The sequence below is a fragment of the Erpetoichthys calabaricus genome, chromosome 9 (genome assembly GCF_900747795.2).
Source record: "Erpetoichthys calabaricus chromosome 9, fErpCal1.3, whole genome shotgun sequence".
Classification (NCBI taxonomy): Eukaryota; Metazoa; Chordata; class Cladistia; order Polypteriformes; family Polypteridae; genus Erpetoichthys; species Erpetoichthys calabaricus.
The window spans coordinates 26,205,400-26,226,172 of record NC_041402.2 but is presented as its reverse complement, the minus strand read 5'-3'; the positions used below and the strand labels follow the sequence as shown (position 1 = coordinate 26,226,172).

The window sequence follows — 20,773 nt, the reverse complement described above, 5'->3', positions numbered from 1 at the left end:
GCATTTTCCAACAGTAAATTGCCAAATCAGATTCTGTCCGAATTATGAAAGCAGAGAGTGCAAGTGTATGGCTCGCAGTCCTGTTCTGTGTCTGATTGAGAATGCGTGGCACATTATGAAGTGAGAAATAAGTCAATGAAGGCCCCTGTACAATTGCCCAGGTGAAGACCTGTATAATGGACGAACGTGGAAACATTCTGCTTGCTAAACTTAACCAACTTGCGTAAACCAAGTGCTGAAAAGAAAAGCTGATGCTACACAGTGGTAAACACTTGACTGTCGTATCTCTTTTAGAGTGTGTTGCAGTAATCAGATTTGGCATGAATGTATATTTTCTAAAAAAAAAAACAATTAAATTCAAAAGGTAAAGCATCAAATAATGTGTTGATGCAGTGTTTTCAGAATAATGTGGGGTGAGTAGAATTTACAGATCATTTTCACAACTTTAACAGGGGAAACAAAGTTTGAATACCACCCAGGCCAAGTACACTTTCTTGTAATGTTCTTGTTGTTTTAACGTATTGCAATTTCTTCCCACATTCCAAAGAATTTCATGAAAAAGTAATCGGTGCAGTAGACCAGTGGACAGTGTGGCCCAGAGCTGCAGCTTCTTTGAGCCTGATGCTGCTAAGATGGCCTTTCGTTTCTGCTTACTATAGATAAGTAGACATGTGATTGGAATGTTAGCAGCAAAACAAAATGACATACAAATTCCAGATATATTTGAATTCACCAAAATAAAGAAACTTTGCACAAAGAGAAATAGCCATCATTTTTTTGACAGAGTACAAAATGAGTCATTAAATGATTGATAGTCACACCATACTTACTGCGTGTGTACTGTTTTATTCTACAGTCTGCAGTTTCTATCAAAGAAGCAAATGATACTCAGAAAAAAATAAAACATTAATATAAATTACTTCTTTAGTGTATGATAGTAAGATCATTTGATAAGACCGGTTACTTTATTATCAAGTCAAAGATTGGATCTCAGAAGACAAAAGCAGAAATATATTTTTCATCCTGCAGTATAAATCCAGCCCAACAGTGACAATGAAGACCCTTAAAGCTTTAATAATCCTGACAGATGATTCATTATAAATAAATTTAAGATTTTAAGAGTAAGCACAGTAAAACATTTTGAAAATGTGAACGTTCCAGTAAATGCAAATTCTGCCTGTCAATTCAAAATAAAATTGTTAAAAATGATTATTTAAGGGATTTAGAGTTTGTAGTCATTTATATTTAAAAAAGAAATCCCCATTAGGGCATGCGGGTGGTGGATGAAGGCACAGTCGGCTTTTACTGCAGTGAATGGTTTGCCAAAGTGACTTCCAACAACATGTCCCTGCAATGCTATATTTTTACAAGACCTACTCCTGGGAGGCAAGAATGTATCCAGCCTTTCAATCATGTCAGCTATTAACCTCAGCAGTATTACTTATTCATTGCTGTCTTTTGTACCACCCATGTCAAATAGGTGTCTGTGAACGAAAATATGAAGCAGCAGGTGGGTGCAACATTTGCAATTACATCTACTTCTTAAACACATTCTTGAAAGAAATGCTGTCTCCTCTACAAGCCAGAAAAAAAAACAACTTGTTTTTCTTTCCTAAAATTCATCAGTTTTTATTTCATGGTGGAAAATGACAGCAATAGGTATTAGTGTTACTCTTTTGTTAAAGGAAAGGATGCTTCCTCTGTCTTTCACATTTTGTTTTGCAAAAATTACATGGATACAATTGCAATTTCACAATATACTGTAAACATGCCATTTTGGGTTTACAAAACAAATGGAAAGATATTTAACATTTTTCTTACTGCTTCTAATAATACAATTGATAAATCAAGTCTTTCTAAATGTGTTCATTTCAAGCTGTCAGCAATATTAATGGTGACAAATCTGGACAATTCTTTCCCCTTCATTTTGGCTCATTAGCAGTCTTAATGGTTGAGTGGCACGGCTTTCAACCTGATATATGACACTATGATAGGAACCTTGCACATTATTATTTGGAAAGTAATACTGCCACTTTGGGGCAAGCTTAGGCACCTCTTTGTGTCAAGGATGGGATGTATTTAAATAACGCTGAGGACTAGATGATAATGTTGACCTTTCTTTGGCTTTTTACATTAAAGAACACGTAGAATAGATCACTATTAGTGGCTATGAGGAACACCACCCAGAAGAAGAAATACACTGCTAAACTCTGGAACAAGTACACTTCACCAAGCTGTTGTTCAGTTAGAACATTAGAACATTAGAAAGATTTAGACAAAAACGTGCCATTCGGCCTGGCAAAGTTCACCAGTCCTATCCAATGAATTCCTCTGAAATAACATCAAGTCGATTTCTGAAGGTCCCTAAAGCCCTACTTTGTGTCACATTAGTTGGTAACTTACTCCAGGTGTCAATGTGGGAAGAAAAAGTCCCTAGTGCATGGGTAAAATTTTTCCTTAACAAGTTCCAACTCTACTCTCACGTTCTTATGGAACTCATTTTAAAATAAAAGCCTGAATCCATTGTACTAATTCCTTTCAGAAAGTTAAACATTTCGATCAACTCTTAAATTCTTAAATTGTTTAACTGAAAAGCATGAGCTGCTTTAATCGTTCCACATAACTCATCCCTTGTAGCACTGGAATCTACTTAGTAGCTCTTCTTTGGACCTTTTTCTAGTGCTGCTATGTCCTTTTTGTAGTCTGAAGACCAAAACTGCACACAGAACTCAAGATGAGGCCTCACCAGTGCATTATCAAGCTTAAGCAGATCCTCCTTGGACTTTTACTCTACACATCAATGCGCTATCCATCCATCCATCCATTTCCCAACCTGCTGAATCCGAACACAGGGTCACGGGGGTCTGCTGGAGCCAATCCCAGCCAACACAGGGCACAAGGCAGGAACCAGTCCTGGGCAGGGTGCCAACCCACTGCAGGACACATCAAGGCGCTATATAACCTAAAATTCTGTTAGCCTTCTTAACAGGGGGCTTCTTAATGGCTTCTGAACCCTGCCTGGCAGTTGATAGTGATGGTTCTACTACGAATCCTAAATCCTTCTCATAAATTGTACTTTCAATTTTCAAATTTACCATTGTGTATTCAAATCTAACATTTCCACTTCCTACAATTCCTGATTACATCTTGCCTGAAGAAGAGGCCTGAGTTGCCTCGAAAGCTTGCATATTGTAATCTTTTTAGTTAGCCAATAAAAGGTGTCATTTTGCTTGACTTTTCACTACATTCATAATGGCTAGCACGGTACAACACCCTAGTACTAAAACTTCCTACAAGGAATACTTTATATTTACTTACATTACAGTAGGAGTGTTGCTGTTCTGTTGAAAAGGAAGTTGTGGCAGATTAACAGGAAAAAGGCATCAGGAGGTGAAATATTGTCAGAAAAACCAAGTTAACTAAATGTTGTCAAGAAATCAAGAGTCAAAAATCAAAATCGGGACCACTAAACACAAAAAAATCTGGTAAGAGGTTTGTTTTATCCACAGTCTTGGACAACCCGGGAGTATACTGCTCTGACATTTATCTCATCATGATGTTGACAGCATGTGCTATGCACCTCTAGATGTCCAATCTTAGCAACAAATAAACAATCCATAAAATGATGCCATCTGTAAATAAAAAGAGAGACATTACAGGAAGACACAAAAATAGCTTCACACCAATAAAATGACAGAAACAAATTGTCTTTATCACAGAAATGCAGGAAACATCTCACATGCTTTTCTAAAAGTAAATTTAATAAAGTGTTTACTTCACAAAAATTATTACATGCACACTTTTCTGTCGACAATACTTAAAATGACAACAGAACCAAACCAGCGTTTGGCTTTCTGAAAACACTCACAATTCTACTGATATTACCAGCAGAATTGTGTCACCTTGAATCTCAGGTGGTAGATGTTGTGGAATACCGGGGGCACTCCAGCCACCTCAACCCCGACACAGATAGGCAGAGACACAAGTCCAGCACTCAGTACACTTATTTCAGTGGGGAGATGCTTTTGTCTTGTTTCCCACAGCACAGCACAGTACAAGCACAATACACAGTCCTTCTTTTCTCTTGTCTCTCTCTCAGGTCACTTCCTCCTCCACCTCTCCTCACAAGCTTCACCCACCTCCTCCCGACTCTGGCTCCCTGAGTAGCGGCAGTTGGCTCCTTTTATAGGACACCCGGATGCCTTGCAGGTGTCCAACAACCTTCTTCCGGTAGCACTGTGGTGGAAGTGCTGCCAAACAGGGTTCAGCAAACATCCAGGTGCCCTTTGGCGGTGGCCATGGGCCCCAGCAGGGTTGAGCATCCATGCTCCAAGCCCATGACCCTGCTGCAAGCCAGGGGGGCTGCCTTCTAGTGTTCCGGGGGGAGGTAATGCCCTGAATAAGCTCTCTGTCACGGTCCTTCCAAAATCAAGGCATCTTGGCCTGGTAAGGGCTTCGGCGGTCCTCCTTGATGTATAACATAATTTCATAATAAACATCAGAGACACAATTATTAGTTGTATTTTCTTGTACGTATTGTACTGCATATCTACTTGATTTGCCATTTTAATCTTTGATAGCACATTAAACTTTCAGTATATTGACTAACAGGGAAAAGAGAATCTGTTAAATAGAATGTGTTACACACATCTTCCTTGACCTACAAAATACCCAAAAAGCGGTTTCTAATGGTTTTTAATGGCCAAGGAAAAATTATGAAATAAATAAGAAACAAAATCCTAACCATGGTAATTATTTCTCGACTCAAAACATGGAAAGGTTAACAAACTAGACAAAATGCAAAATTAGATATTGAAAAAAGAAAAATAAGATAAAACCATGAAAGAACATGAAAATGTGCTCAGACACCCCAAGATCGTGAAATGTATACTCGTCGTTGTGATATCATACGGCCATTCATGAAGCATTGGCTCGTATATTAAAGTGTGTGATGTTTCACTTCACTATTATATTTGTGCATTGTATTTTCATAATGTCTTTATGAAATCATCTAACTTTAATGAGTTACTAACCAAAAATATTTTTTTGGGATTACTATAATCTTAATCTCAGTGTATGTGGGTTCAAGATTGGTGACGTCATAGCAAAATTGTAAAAATCGCAGTTTTTAGCTTCAGCAATAAGATTTGAGCTACCAAAAGAAAATGTTGTCAGGGCTGCTTTATTACATAAAGATACGTTTTTGTAGATTTGCAGATTTTAGCCATTATGGCTTGCTGACTAAGCAGTGATACATTTTATGTTTATCATACTTCACCCTAATTTAATACTTTAATGTGACGTGTATTTATTTGTTTAAAAAAAGAAGAAAGCACAAGAGCTCTCTTCTAAATAGAAATGCTTTCTTTTTTCTCTGTGTTATTTATGCCTCATTCTTCTAAATAAATTTGACAATTTTGAAGTTACTTATCAAGGAAAACCAATGGTTTGCTTTTTTCCATTAAAGTGTTGCCATCATGAATCCTCATTAAGAATTTTAACGTTTTCAACAGAAATAATTCTCTTTGTTTTTTAAGAGAAAACTACTTTATCAAACATGCTTCATACTATGGATTTTAATATACTTCATAGCCAACCTGAAATGCATACAGAAAACGATCAAATTCCTTCATTTTCTACACTTTACTGTGTTCTAGATTTAATTTTAAATGGATACATTTGACATTTTTGTCCCTCAATCAGCAATCAATAACCCACAATAACAAAGTGTTTTAAGAAAGGTTTGCAAATATAGTTAAAATCCAAAACTAAAATCTCTCATTCAGTTAAGTACTCAGACCTTTCATTTGATACTTTGTAGAAGCCTTTGGCAGTAATTACAGCATAGAGGCTTCTTGGATGAGTCCTTACAAGCTTTGCACACTTGAATTTGGGCCCTCTTCTTGGCAGATCCTCTCCTGCTCTATTGGACAGGATGGGAAGCATCTGTAAACTGCCATCTTCGGGACTCTTGACAAATGTCTATGGAATTTTAGTTGGAGCTTTGGCTGTGCCACTTTAGGACAGTCAGACTTGTCCTGTAACCATTTAAGCATTATCTTGGCTGTATGCCTTGGTCACTGTCATGATGAAAGGTGGTCCATCGTTCCACACCTAAGGTGGTGTGCACTCTGGAATAGGTTTTCTTTAGGTTTGACCTCTCTTTATTTGACTGCATTCATCCTTTCCTCAAGTCTCTCTGTCCAGACCACTGCCACTGAGAAGTACCCCCATACCATAGTTCACTATGGCGAATGTATTTAGCATGAGGTTTTATCCCGTTACTCTTATTCATGCCTCTAAAATGAGATATTTCAGTTTTTGATTTTTCAATTATTTTGCAAACCTTCCTGAAATCATGTTTTCACTTTGTAATTGTAAGTTATTGAACATAAATTGATGTGTGGAAAAGGCAAATTTATCCATTTTAAAATGAAATCTATAACACGGTAAAATGTATATATATACTTTTCAGTTAAATTAAGCTCACTAGAGTGGTGTAGAAACATGCCCACCCCCTCCGCGCAGTATTTATTTCATGAAACATTGTCAGACCTTTGGCATCCTTCCTTTGGTATTTTTCCTCATGTTGACTCTGCACTTATTAAATTTGCTTCTCATTCAATACATTTTTCTGATGGTTGATTTAATTGTTTACTTTGTGGTACATTGTCTATTTAGTTTCCTTCATTGAGGTAATACATTATGCATCACATTTTTAATTGTCAATTTGTCATCAATGATATGTGTGCCATGATGCCATCTTTGTTTTGGTATGCATGTCACCATTTTGAGTTTTGGTTGTCAGGATTGCGTAGGGTGCAGACAAGAAGTCACATTTATATGATGCCAGGAAGTGTGCAGATATTTAAACCAGGCAGTATTATCAAAAAGGCATGTTTTCGAAAGAAAAGACTTATGATCACAATTTATTGAAATTCTGGCTTTTATTCGTGCATGAGTTTGCTCACAATTCTTTGGGTTAGGTATTGGCACGAGTGTGACATTGCGGGTCCAGCTCCATGGTCTCTCTTCCAGTTTTGGGAGCCTCTTGAATGGGCCACCATTGATAATGTAACCAGATGATCTGGCAGTGCTTTTATTAAACAACAAAAAAAAATCAAAACAATTTGTGTCCAAAAAGAAAGTGCAGTGCTTCATAGTTACATAAATAATCCATAAATACAGTAAAAAAAATCCAAGTGAATAAAACAAGGCTAAAGACGAGAATAAAAACCACCAGCCACTGGGTCAATCGAGCTGAGCCCAGCTTTTTCCAAGTCTTCTCCAGCTCACCCATTGCTCGTTCAGCTGGGGAGACTTCAGCAGCCACAGTCCTTGCAATCCCGACCTCCGTCTTGGCTTCCCCCGTCAGCGTCTGCCAGATTCGTCATCCTTCTCGCTCATATAGTCGTCCCTCAGATACATGGAGAGGACGCCACCTCGATCGCACCCACTCCTCAGCACAATCAGTAAGTACAATCCGCCCCTAGAGTGCCAATCCCTTGGTCCATTGCGGGGTCCCTGACCGCACTGCCTTCTCTCTCTCTCTCTCTCTCTAACTGGCTGGCTCATTGTTTCTCTCTTTGCCCCACTGCCACACTCTTGCTCTACATGCCTTTCTCTTTCTCTCATTTTTTTCCTCCTGTTCCTGTGATGGTCTGTATTTGTACGCCTCCGTGGGCACAGCATCTCAATCACACACCACAGGAAGCCGATGAAGCAATTGAGAAAGATCGCACCTTCACGTGCAGGTGTGGCTCACCCCAATTACCTCACCAACTCCCCACAGCTGTGCGAGTGTGCCCACAGAGACTGATACGGCCAATGGATTTAAGAAAAAACGGCTATTCTGTCGGAACCGTGGACCAACTATACCACAACAAGTACTTGCTCATTTTTATCTTCTCGCTCTGTCCTCTGTAACCGCTAGTCCACATTTCATAATTCCACTCCGTTTCCTTGTCCTTTTCAACCAATTCTTGTCTGCCTCAGCAGAGAGCACAAACTGTAACCAATATAAACTATATTTAGACCTTTGAGCTAATCTACATAGCCCAATATAATTGAATAATTCAATGGAATCGAAGTATAATGATTAGCTCTAAACATTTACCCATAATTCCCATTTCTGTGTCTTCCCTAGGGTATGCAAAGGATGTAATATTACCATCCAATCAATGCTCTGCATCAGTTTTTTAGTGTGCCAGGAGCAGGAGTGAATGTAAAGAGTATAATCATCAAGTAACTGAAAGCACTGTATTTATAGAGTTTTAACAAAATGTAAGCACATTATTGTGACTATGCCATTTTGTACATTTTTAATTAATTTCTGGAATCTGTTTAAGGTGTCAGTCAAAATGTCTGTTAAAAGTTTCATAGGTTCACACCATACGTGTTTAGTTAAAAGAGCAGGTGTGTTTTAGCTTGCAGGATAGTTTGAAACAGCCAAAATATTTAGAGAAGTGTGCAGGAAGATGTCCGTTTCTCATTCAGTTGCAAACTTTATAATGCATATCTTGTGTTTTATTGTTTTACAGTTAATCTTAAGGAATATTTATATGAATTAAGCACATTGGTTCATGTCTACTAAGGATGAAATACAAGCAGAAGAGTGGGAGGGTTTAGGAGAAGAGGGAATAAATATATTGTGGGATCTAATGCAGAAGATCTATGAACAGGGGAGAATACCAGAGGAGTGAAGGAACAATGTGATTGTGCCCATTTATAATGAGAAGAGCAATACTCAGGAAACTATAGAGGGATAAAGCTGATGTTACACGGAATGAAAATTTAGGAAAAGGTTATAGAAGGAAGGGTTAGTGAAGAGACCACCACGGGGGAGTAGAAGTTTGGTTTTATGCCAAGGAGAGGAACAACTGATGGAGTCTTTGCACTGAGACAGCTCATAGAGAAGCATCAAGAAAACTAGAAAGAACGACATATGGTGTTTATTGATTTGGAGAAGGCTTATGATAAAGTGCCACATCAAGAGGTTTGAAGCTGTATGAAAGGGAAAGGAGGACCAGAGAAATATGAGAGGATTGTTCACGATAAGTATGAGAGAGTGATGATTCGGGTTAAAAGCAATGTTGAGGTAACAGACAAGATCCCAGTTAGAGTAGGTCTGCACAAGGGGTCTTCTTTTACTCCTTATCTCTTTGATCTGGTTATGGATGTGTTGAGTCATGGGATAGAAGACCAATCCTCCTTGTGCATAGTTTTTGCTTATGACATTGTGTTTTGTAGCACCAGAAATGAGAAAGTGGGGAGGAAGTTGGAAGAATGGGGAAGGGTTTTGGAAGGTTGAAGATAAATAGGAAGAACACAGAATATATGAAGTTTAATGATGGTTAGGATTCAAAAGTTAGCCTGCAGGGAAAGCTACTAAGAAGAGTATATAGATTTAAATATCTAGGATCAGTGGTAGCCCAAGATGAAGAATTAGACCTACAGATAATCCATAAAGTTCAGCATGGATGATACAGTATGAAGAAAGTATCAGGAGTATTGTATAATCGAAGAATTAAGGTGAAGGTTAAAGGTCAGGTTTTTAAGACAGTGGTAAGATCAGCAATGATGTATGGAGCTGAGACATGGGCATTGAAGTAGCACAGGAGAAGAAGTTAGATGTGGCAGAAATGCGAATGTTCAGATGGATGTGTGGAGATACCAAAAAGGACAGAATAAGAAATAAGACAATCAGAGGTACAACAAAAGTGGGGGAGGTATCTAAAAAAATTCAGGAAACTGGATTGAAGTGATATGGATATGCAATGAGGAAAGACCAGTGATGAGAATGGAAGAACAGTTGAAGTGAGGAAGACAATGTGGAGGTGGATGGATAAAGTAATAGAAGATCTGAAGGAAAGGGGCCTGACTGGCAAGGAGGGTCAGGACAGAGCTGTTTGGAGAAGGTTAATAAAGTACATCAACCCCACATAGTAGTGGGAAGAGACAAAGAGGAAGAAGAAGAAGAAGAAGTCTCATGCCTACTAAGAATATGATGTGAGGGGCAGTGGGAATGGTCATCAAAAATGCACCTTGCCTCAGGTGGCATTTTGTAAGATGCCAGCACTAGCTGCAGGAGACTCGAACACAAGGTACAAAAAGACTGCAAGGTGACTGTTGTTCACAGTTGATATTGATTTCATGTTATTTTTGCTTTTGTAATTTTTGTTGCCTGAAGAAGGGGCCTGAGTTGCCTCGAAAGCTTGCATATTGTAATCTTTTTAGTTAACCAATAAAAAGTGTCATTTTTGCTTGACTTCTCACTACACCTATAATGGCTAACATGGTACAACACCCTGATTCTACTTTCCTATATATTGTAATTTCTTTATTTACACATTGAAGTTTGACATTTCAGTCTAGCAACGAGAGTTGAGTTTGTTTTTTCCATCATTATACAGTATATATTGTTTCTAATTAAATCTCAGACGGAGCCAGTACTGAGCATATTCCATTTAGTAAAAAGGATGGTGGACAAATGTGACTCTCTGATATGGGCGGATGTTTATTTTCTTTAATGCTAGCAATTGGCTGAAGATCTTAATGATATCAAATGTTAACTTGATTGAAAGACATGAAATTCAAAAGGCCTGAGGACTTTTTTTTACTAAACTTTTCTATTGAATAGCTAAAAAAGTGAAAACATACAAAAAAAAATCAATTGAAATTCACAATAACAGGAACAGACTACAGCTGTCACCTCATCATCATTATCTGTATTCTGCCTGCGTTTCTTTTGTTCATGGCCATGTGGCATATGCTTAGTTGCAATCGTTATTAGGCACCTACTGTACTTAATTAACCATTAGGCAGAGATTTTATTCAACACATGCTGAAAAGCTGTGAAAAACGATCTGCACAAACAGATACTGGAGTATATATAACCTATGCAACAATGGCAATCGTTATTGTAACTTTTTTTTTTAGAGCAGTTAAAACTTTCTGCTGTTGCAGTGTAAAGGGAAAACAGTCTTGTTGGTTGATGGAAAATTTGTAAGGTTATTGAATATATTACGATTCAACAGAAAGTTATCTTTTTGTTTGTTTTTGCTAGGATGATCACAACCTCCCAAGATTACTACTCGTCCTGGCTTCAGTAGCTGTGAGTGATCTCTTAATTTAGCTACAGTTTGCGTGTGTTTGTGGACTAAACCAAACCAAAGCAGTTATTGTACAATTTGTAAAATAGAATTCATGTTAAAAAAGATCTGCTTGTTTCTTTGAAAGTATTCCATTATATTTACATTATAATGTCTATGAAGTCTAATTTATTCTATATATTATGATAATGTGATATACTATATACTGTGTTTTAGATTAATAAAGATGACATAACTAGCATCAATTTTGCCTTCAATTAGAGAGTTTTTAACAGAATTCGGCGCCTTTGTAAACTACTCTTTATTTCAGTATGTACCGAGCATGCAGTAATTCATCTACAGATTGTTCATCGTTCACATATATGTCGTCTAGAATTTTCTAAAATATACCCAGGGCAGGATTTAACCTGTGAGCGATGTCATCATATCCCTACATCACTAGATCACTAGTTTTATGAATGCTGTACAGCCAAACCCATTCGGACAAACATTTTTCTTTAGAATTGTCTTGGATCTCAAATCACTCTTAAGGCTTTAAGAGCAAGATTTGAAGTAGTGCCAAATGGTGTAATATTCTGCTATGAATTATCTTTTGCGATATTCTACACTAGACTGCATGCACAAAGAGTCATTTTGTTAGACTGGAAGAATCTTAATCTACCTTCTATAACTTAGTTGGACACTAATGTTCTATTTTCTTTTAAATTGCTAGAATCTAGTCAGACAAATTTTTAAGAATTCATCAAGAATTATTCTAAAATAAATTTGCCAGTTCTGTGTTTTTATTTGATTTGAAAAATCACTTTGATTGGACTTTCTTACGGTATACCCCTCTGACTCCCCACTGGTACCAGCTGACTGCTGAGTTGGATGGAACTTGTCCAGAATATATGGTTGAATTTATTTTATTGGATTTTGTTTTAGTATTGTTTATGATGGGTATATTATAACTTTAACACTGTAGAAGAATAAATAGCATTTGATTTATCTTTTGAATAAATGAATATGTATTCCATTCTATAGAGCATATTGATATTTATGGGCAATTTGAAATTAGACTAAAATAATAAATATACTCTTATTTTAAAGTAATCTCAGGGAAATAATGTCAGAGGTCAACCAATTGATCTGTCAAATTTGATCCATAGAATCCATGTTGGATGCAGAAGTATAATCACGATGAGGGTTCTTGTTAAAGCCACTGTTGAATTTATCGCCCAACTCTGTCTGTAGTCTTCTGGCATCTATTTCTAAAACACGCACAAAATGTAGGGTATGACTTAAGTGGATAGATTCTAATGCTTTTTATGCTGGTGAGGGGACAGTCTTCACTCCCTATTTCTACGTCAATCAGACTCCAGTAGCTGTGAATGTTGTTCTTCATTTCCTTGCCCCTATGATTCAGATGTGTCTCTGCCATTCACTGGGAGTGTTCCTCTAGGCTGTCTGCCTCTCTTGCCTATGTGTGTGTCTCCAAATTGGTGTTCAGGAGCTTTGAGTATCTGTCTTAGCTTTCCGGTCCTCTTCTCTGTATATGACATTATCTGCTGTCCGGCACTGTGATTGTACTTCTCCTTTTAAAGAATTCTTCTGCCGGTTTGCAACTAAATGGTTAGTTTTGCTGTTCATGACAATCAGAATTCAACATCAGATGCTTTCTTCTAGCAATCATTAGAACTTAAATTTAAATCAGTACTCTTTCTTGATGGCATTTTACTTGAAAATTAGTAGCAAAACGTATGTATATATTTTTGACTTGATATACTTTATTAATCGTCAAGGGTAATTGTCTTTTCACATGACCTTTGGGGGTCAGAGTGCAGGTTCAGCCATTGCCCAGCACCCCTGGAGCAATATTCAGGTTAAGTGACTTGCTAGAGGGCTCAACGGAGAAGAATCCCTTCTGGAAGTAACAGGATTTGAACTGGTAACCTTCCATACTCAGAACATGAATGGCAATATCTGATAGGGTGTACCCTCAATGAAAGTTCTCTCCCAGGGGTAGTACCAATGTATTGTGTACACTGCTTTTATCTTTACTTTATTTCCAAACTTTTTATGATAATTTCTTTGTGTGCATCCTTTATTTGGGACTCAGACTTCTCAAAGAAGCAGACCCCCAAACCTCTCCCAGTGGACTCTGGGTAAAAAAAAAAAAAAAAATACCCTATACTCTATTTGGGACCAGGACAAATATATAAAACGAATTTTATGTAAATCAGCGGAGCCATTCTCAAGTGGTATCTGGATATACAGACAGATGTTCTTAACTTTACTGTATATGGATAAAAAAATTCCTTGCCTTCAAATACATACAGAATATTTTGACATCTTCCATTTGAAAATACTTTGATTTTAGGATGAGAGATTAAAACAAGATCCCTGCATGCTGCATGTTAGGAACACCCTTATTTTTGGAGAGGCTCTGTGTTGTTTTCTTACTGTATATATAGAGTGAAGGGCAGTGAAGAGAGAAAAGGGAGCCATCAAATGGAATCGGGAAAAGTTTTTTATAAAACCCTATCAGACATACAAAAGTGTGTTCTGTGTGCAGAGAGCACATTGCACGTTTTAAAAATAAACATAACCTGTTCCAAGGGAAAATCCTTTCTGTAGCATCAGATTATACATTGGCATTCAATGGCATCAATAGACATGATAAATGTGAACGATATGTTGTCGCTGGGTGAGGTCTCTGTTGTTCAGCATTACGATGATAGTGTAGGTGTTGATGTTTGCTTGAAAGAACTGGCAACTCACGAAAATATGAAATTTGAAATAAATGGTGTGTTACACTCCGTCAAAAGAACTGCTGGCTAAGAGAGGTGATCACGAAGAGCCACAGGAGATGCAGATTTCAGTGCTCAAAACACCTGAATCAACAAATCTGCCCAATGTTCTGTTTTTTTCTTACTCACCGAAAATGTGGTGGTTCATGAGGGCTTTTATGCCAAAATAATGAGCAGCAGACCTTTTAGGTAACAATAAACAATAGCTTTTTATTTCGATTCCGCCATCAGCACCCATCATGCCTTGTTCACAAAACAAAGTTCACATCCCACTTTTTCAGACCAATCACAAATAGAACATTTGCATTCTGGGGTTCTGTGCTCAGACACCACACCCAACAACACCATTAGATGCACAGATGAGGCTGTACAACTTCCACCTTCTGACTGCACATCTAAATGAATAACTAAAATAATCGAACATTTCTGTCTAATTGGCCATGCAAACATTCCATGACAAACTAGCCTCAGCGTTTTTACAAGTTGTATATCCATAGACCACAATGCTTAGAAAATGCTTAGATACCTAAGCTGTGTTTGCTGTTGTTGTGTCATATAGCGATGTAATAGTTAAAATGACAGAAACATATCGTGGCAGACATGGGTACTTCTGAAACGTGTGGAGCCCAGTAGCTGGTCTACGTGTCTGTCTGTCTCTTTTATTGCCACTCACATTACAAAGTGCAACTTAATTATCAAGCTTCAGTTACCTTGTGCTACTGAGCTCCAGAATGGCTAACAGCAAGTTGAATATTTTATCTTCTCTCAGCGTCAAATATTTTGGTCAGTATGTTTTTTTCTCTCCCTGAAACCCCTGTGGTGGTTTAAAATGCACAGACTGAAGGAACTGGGGGCTGGTGTTTTAGGAAGAATCCTTGTGGGTGCAGCCTTTATTAGCGCAAGATTTCGATGCCGTTCATTATGCACACTTTAATGGTTTGTCCCCAGACATGTATTTTCGTTTGAGAATCGCGTCTGGCTCCACAAGACTATTTATCTTGAGACATCCATAAATCAAAATGTGGAAGTTTTAACATAAGTTTTTGTAAGCTTTTTCTTTTTTACTAAAATAATATAATATTAAATATTAACATAAATTATTTGCAATAGTTGCATATTGATTAGGACATGCTAGTAAGATTTCCACTGCAAACTGTACATGTGACAATAAAGACCATGTCGACCTATATTATAATGTTATTCACACTCTCTGGAATAAATAATACTACGTAATACTGTATATGTTTTTTTGTTTTTTTTTAGTTATATATATATATATATATATATATATATATATATATATATATATATATATATATCTTGTGTACTGCACCTTTTTACTCTGGAGGACGATATTTTGTCCCACTATGTACTGTAAGTATATTGTTAGGATGACAATAAAGCTCTACTACTACTACTACTACTACTATTCAAATGCAAAACCATTAAAATTTAAATGTATCTTTTTGTTTTCTGAGTTAACATCATACACTGCTCCAGCAATTGCTTCCCTTATTATTTTTTGCTTGAATGCCTTACTGACTCATTTTGTGGTTCCTTACTGGATCTATGAAGAACTTATTATAAAAATATAAATATCAAAACTCTACATGAAGTGACATCTTCTCCTTAATATTCTCTGCAACTGAACACACTCACTCACTGTGTTTCACATTAGCAGGGGCAGACGTCTCATATGACCTGAAAAGAAAGCACCGAGAATGTGGCTGCTTTCTCTCTTTGTAATGCTACAGGACTGTTGTGGTTGTATTATATTCCTTGCTGAAATCCTCTGCAATTTCTGAGCCAATATCAGTCAAAAGTGTGTCAATGCCTCAAACACTTGTTCTCACAACTGTGGCACATGAGAGCTGCAGTAACTGTAGCGTTTACAACACCTTAAGTTTGTGCTTTGGCTCTTCAGATTGATTTCAAAACGAGTCGGTAGATGCAATGGTGCATCTTTGAATCAATGTAGCAATTGGCCGTACCCATCAGAGAAACTGACTAACTAAATTAAGAGTGTGTACAAAACACAGAACCTAAACTCACAGCCCAATTTCATGTATAGTAATCTCTATGTTGTGTGCTGATAACTTTCATCTTCACATCATTATACAGATGGTGAATATCGGTTTTGTAAAAGTACAAGTGCATATTTTTTATCATATTTTTAAATCCCCTGCTTTATGTTCATACATTACACGGTATAAAGTCACATTTGGCATTAACAGTATTCTCATTTTATCACAAATTTCGATAAAATGAAAAATTGCCTCATACCTAACTACTGCTACTATTAGGTAGGTGTAACTAATATAGAGTTACTTAGTATGAGGTAGACATTTTTACAACTTGACATCTTTCCTTATGCTTAACTACTTTTGTCACCTTTAATGACACCCAAGAGTTATGGTGGCCTTATTCAACCCCCCTGTTACAAAGGTAACAGAGTCTCTTACTTAGCATATGTCACCTAATTAATATCCTCAACTCAGCATAAGAAAAACTTAAAATGCCAAAGAGATGAGAAATGTATGGGGCTTTCCCTGTGGTCCTGGTCTCCACAGTATCTAAACTGAATCGCATAGTGCTCAAAAGGACAAGGATACACAGTATATCGCGTCTCCAAAGAGAAAGGGTGCTGCAGAGATACTTCAAAGAGATGTTATGCTTCTGCAAGCCAAAACTCCAAGCTGCAGGCTTATTTTACAATGTTCATTTTATAACATGCCTATTGTATCGTAAGCTGTGGTAATTTAAAGCAGTGTATGTTATGACAAGGACTATCAAGTAAGACCCAAAAACTTGAAAAAGCTTCAGAGTAATGCAATTACAGGGGGACATACCGTCAAACCCCAGAGAGTTAAGCAGGCAAATACATAAATTTCATAAAAAATAAAAAGATTTTATTCATCACAAAAATTCTCTATCACACAGTTAGAGCACAATGGTGAAAATGAAGGCAAACATAGCCCCAATGCAGAAATCGCAAGATGAAGTCAAAAAACAGCAAAGTTCAAAAATCCAGAAGTTATCAAAAAAAGCACAAACACAGGAACTCACCGAAAAACTACTGCAAGGAACTATGGGAGACCCTCCAATTTATAAGGAAGAACGCAGTTCCTGGCATTGATTGGCAGGTGGCCCTGCTCCATGGGGGACCACCCAAAACATATGGAACATAGTCAAAGCATTGAAAATTAGACACAAGCAATGACAACTAAACACAAATAATCTTAATATATAAAAAAGAACCAAAAATGAACAAAGATGACATAAAACATGAATTTAAACCCTGCCAGTAGAGGAACCCTCCCTGAGATGTAACAATGTATAGTCCATGTAATAAATTAGTACCTAGTTAACTTCCCACAAGTATGGCTTAGGTGTACTTCATATTGAATTTGTGTAGTGCAAACCCATTGAAGATGGTGGTAAACTGGAGAGTGTGATAGACGGCCGGGGACCTTGCCCCTCCAGGAGACCTGGAGAAGCAGGGGACTGGGAGTGGGGCAATTCCTACTCAGGGATGCAAGATGGTAGCCCTCTGGGATTGCATGGGAACCATGGAGCTGGGAAGATCAACCCTGTGGGGACCCATGGCCACTGCCAAGGGGCGCCTGGATGGTTCCAGAGCCATGGACTGCAGCATTTCCACCACACCAGAAAGTGCTGCAGGAAAGTCATCAGGGAGCACCTGGAATACATCTGGGTGCATTATAAAAAGGGGACACTTCACTCCATTCAGGGAGCCGGAGTCGGGTGGCAGAGGACAGAACGTGCGGGAGAGGAGTGGAGGCGGCAGTGAAGTAAAAGAGAAGCAGCGAAGGACTGAGCCTTGTGAGTTTATTGTGGCTGTGTTGTGCTGTAAAAAAGGAGTATAAGATAATAAACGTGTGTTTTGTGGATATTCTGGGCCCGTCTGTCCGTCTTTCACAAGAGCTACAACAAAACTCCTTGTTTTTACCCTATTCTATTTTCTACTGTTATACTATATGATTGAAAAACTCAAAGGAAAATACATTATATACTGTACCTTTAAATGCTTTTCTCTGCTTTCTTGAACTGATGAGTTGATACTCATTGTTTATTATGCTCAACATATCCTGTCCTTCAGTCTGACATTGACCATCACAGAAATCTTCTGCTAGCTTGTTTGGAAATTATATTGTTTTAATAATTTTTTGCTTCTTTTATTGGGCAAATATATGTCACAAGAAACTTGTTTTTCTGGTGAAGGAATCCATTTTTCATATCAGATTTAAGCTACAGTATATTGCCTCATTTACATTTTGTAATTTTATTTTGCACCATTCCCCTCACCATTTTGTGTGCTGTGGGTATTGGCATTTTTGTATCCTGTCGTGAGGTTGGTGGAGGGCCTGCTGAAGTAATGACCTAATTCATGCCAGGTTAAAAGGTCACCCCAGTGGCACTTCTCTGATTGAGTCATTTATGCTTTATATTTTATTCTTTTTTGTCTTTCAGATTTTATTCTTTTGAGTTCTTTTTTGATTTTTGGTTTTGTTGCCTGTGTAAGCAATCTCCCTGTTTTTCCTTTGCTTACCAAAAAAGCAGAATAATTATCACATTTACATTGATTTATGAGCTGAATTTAGTGCCTCTACATCATTGTGTCATTTACCGTGTATCGTTTATCCAACTCCAAAGCACTTCTTGTCACTTGTCATCTGCCTTAGATTCCACCATTCTTGGTCAGTTGCATGGTGGCAGTTGCTGCACAGCAGTCATGTAATGGAGCGGCTGGGGCAGAAAAAAGGGAGTTTTGTGTAATAGTGTGGCTCAAGCATTTAGAATTTTGACAGTAAGGCAGCCATTTCCTTGATAAGAATTTAGCATTTTCTGACCTTTGGGTTTGTTTAGCATTATTAAAATTTGTCCTTTAGTCTTCTGTTGTTTGGAGATGTTTGCCTGCATCTTTTCACTTTTTTCTGGATTTCTGGGGCTTGTTTCAATAAATCACATCATCCTATCTGTTTCATCATGGGATTACACTGATCTCATTCTGTCAGATGAACTTCAGACCACACATGTATAATGCATTTGCTCTACATGAACAAGTACAGTACATTGAAGCATGATGCAAGATGCATCGTAAAAAATGCAAGCCAGGCTACAATTTAAAACATATGCAGTATCTGATTGGCGCCGGACATTCTTACTTACGAACCCAGTAAAACTCTTGGATAAAGAAATAAAAGATTTCTCTTTTTACATATTTTTGCCTCACAGCCAATTTTTGCTTCTAGCTCTCACTCTCTGGAGACCACAACTGTTATCGAGGTATCCAACATTCTTACTTACCTACCCTGTAAAACTGTCATATATCCTAACAGGAAGCCCTGGATGACGAGGGATGTCCAGAGTCTGCTGAAAGCAAGGAATACTGCTTTCAGGTCTGGGGATGGGGCTCTTTACAGTGTAGCCAGAGCAAACCTGAAGAGAGGCATCCGAGAGGCCAAGGCAGCATACAGAAGGAGGATAGAGGACCATCTGAGAAGCAACAACACCAGGCAGGTGTGGCAGGGTGTCCAGCGCATCACTGGCTACAAATCCAGCAACTCCTTGGCCGCTGAGGGAGACGCTTCTCTGGCAGAGGAGCTGAACATCTTCTTTGAGGCGACACCAACAGCAGCTCCTTCACAGAGGCCTGTTCACAACAGCAACATACTTATGGTGGAAGAGTGCGAGATGAGGCAGGTGATGAGGAAGGTGAACCCGAGGAAGGCTGCAGGACCTGACGGTGTGGCTGGACAGGTGCTGAAAGACTGTATGGATCAACTGGCTAGAATCTTCACTAGGATTTTCAACCAGTCCCTGTCCCAAGCCACTGTCCCATCCTGCCTCAAGTCCTCAATCATTGTTCCGCTGCCGAAAAAATCCCATCACGAACAGTCTGAATGATTTCCGCCCAGTGGCACTCACATCTGTCATCATGAAGTGCTTTGAGAAACTGGTGCGGAGTCATATCATTGCCTGCCTGCTAGCAGACCTGGACCCACTTCAATTTGCTTACAAAGCAAAGAGATCCACAGAGGACGCTGTGGCCACAGCCCTTCATGCTGCCCTGACCCACCTGGAGCAGCAGGGGAGTTATGCCAGACTGCTCTTTGTGGACTTCAGCTCGGCGTTTAACACTATCCTTCCACAACGACTGGTGTCCAAACTGGTAGATCTGGGACCTCCATCACTCACGTGCAATTGGATACTGGACTTCCTATCTGGTCGCTCGAAAGAGGGTCCCCACACCTCTACTGCTCTCGGCCGCAACACCGGGACGCTGCAGGGTTGTGTGCTCAGCCCGCTCCTCTACACCCTCTACACTTATGACTGTGTCCCCATTCACCATAGCAACAAGATCATAAAGTTTGCGGATGACACGATGGTGTTCGGACTCATCTCGGACAAGGAGGGTGAGCTGGCATACAGGGACGAGGTGAAGCAGCTGTCAGAGAGATGCAGAGTCAATAACCTGCTCCTCAACACCACAAAAACAAAGAAGCTTGCTATTGACATTAGAAAAAACAAAACTGACATCCAGCCACTCATCATTGGCGGGGCCTGTGTGGAGAGGGTCCCGGTGTTCAGGTTTCTGGGCATTGAGCTGGAGGATGACCTGACCTGGAGTGCCAATACCAAGGAGCTGCTGAAGAAGGCGCAGCAGAGACTGTATTTTCTGAGAATCCTCAGAAAGAACCATCTCCCCACAAATCTGCTTCTTGCCTTTTATCACTGTTCCATCAAGAGTGTGCTCACGTATGGACTGTGTGTGTGGTACAGCAGCTGCACTTCCTCAGAAAGGAAACCGCTCCACAGGGTCGTTAGGACAGCGGAGAGAAAACTGGTTGT

The 20,773-nt window shown here is 38.7% G+C and overlaps 1 protein-coding gene across 3 annotated transcripts in view; it reads left to right on the top strand.

Annotated features, from left to right (window-relative positions):
• brinp1 (bone morphogenetic protein/retinoic acid inducible neural-specific 1) overlaps window positions 1-20,773 on the top strand; it is a 668,396-nt gene that overhangs the window by 437,527 nt on the left and 210,096 nt on the right. For 2 of the 3 annotated variants that reach the window (XM_051932394.1, XM_051932395.1), the window contains exon 5: window positions 11,066-11,113. The exons of the other annotated variant lie outside the window; for it this stretch is intronic. In XM_051932394.1, coding sequence (XP_051788354.1) covers window positions 11,066-11,113 — 48 coding nt within the window. The remainder of the gene's footprint in view (window positions 1-11,065; window positions 11,114-20,773) is intronic. 3 annotated transcript variants of the gene reach the window in all.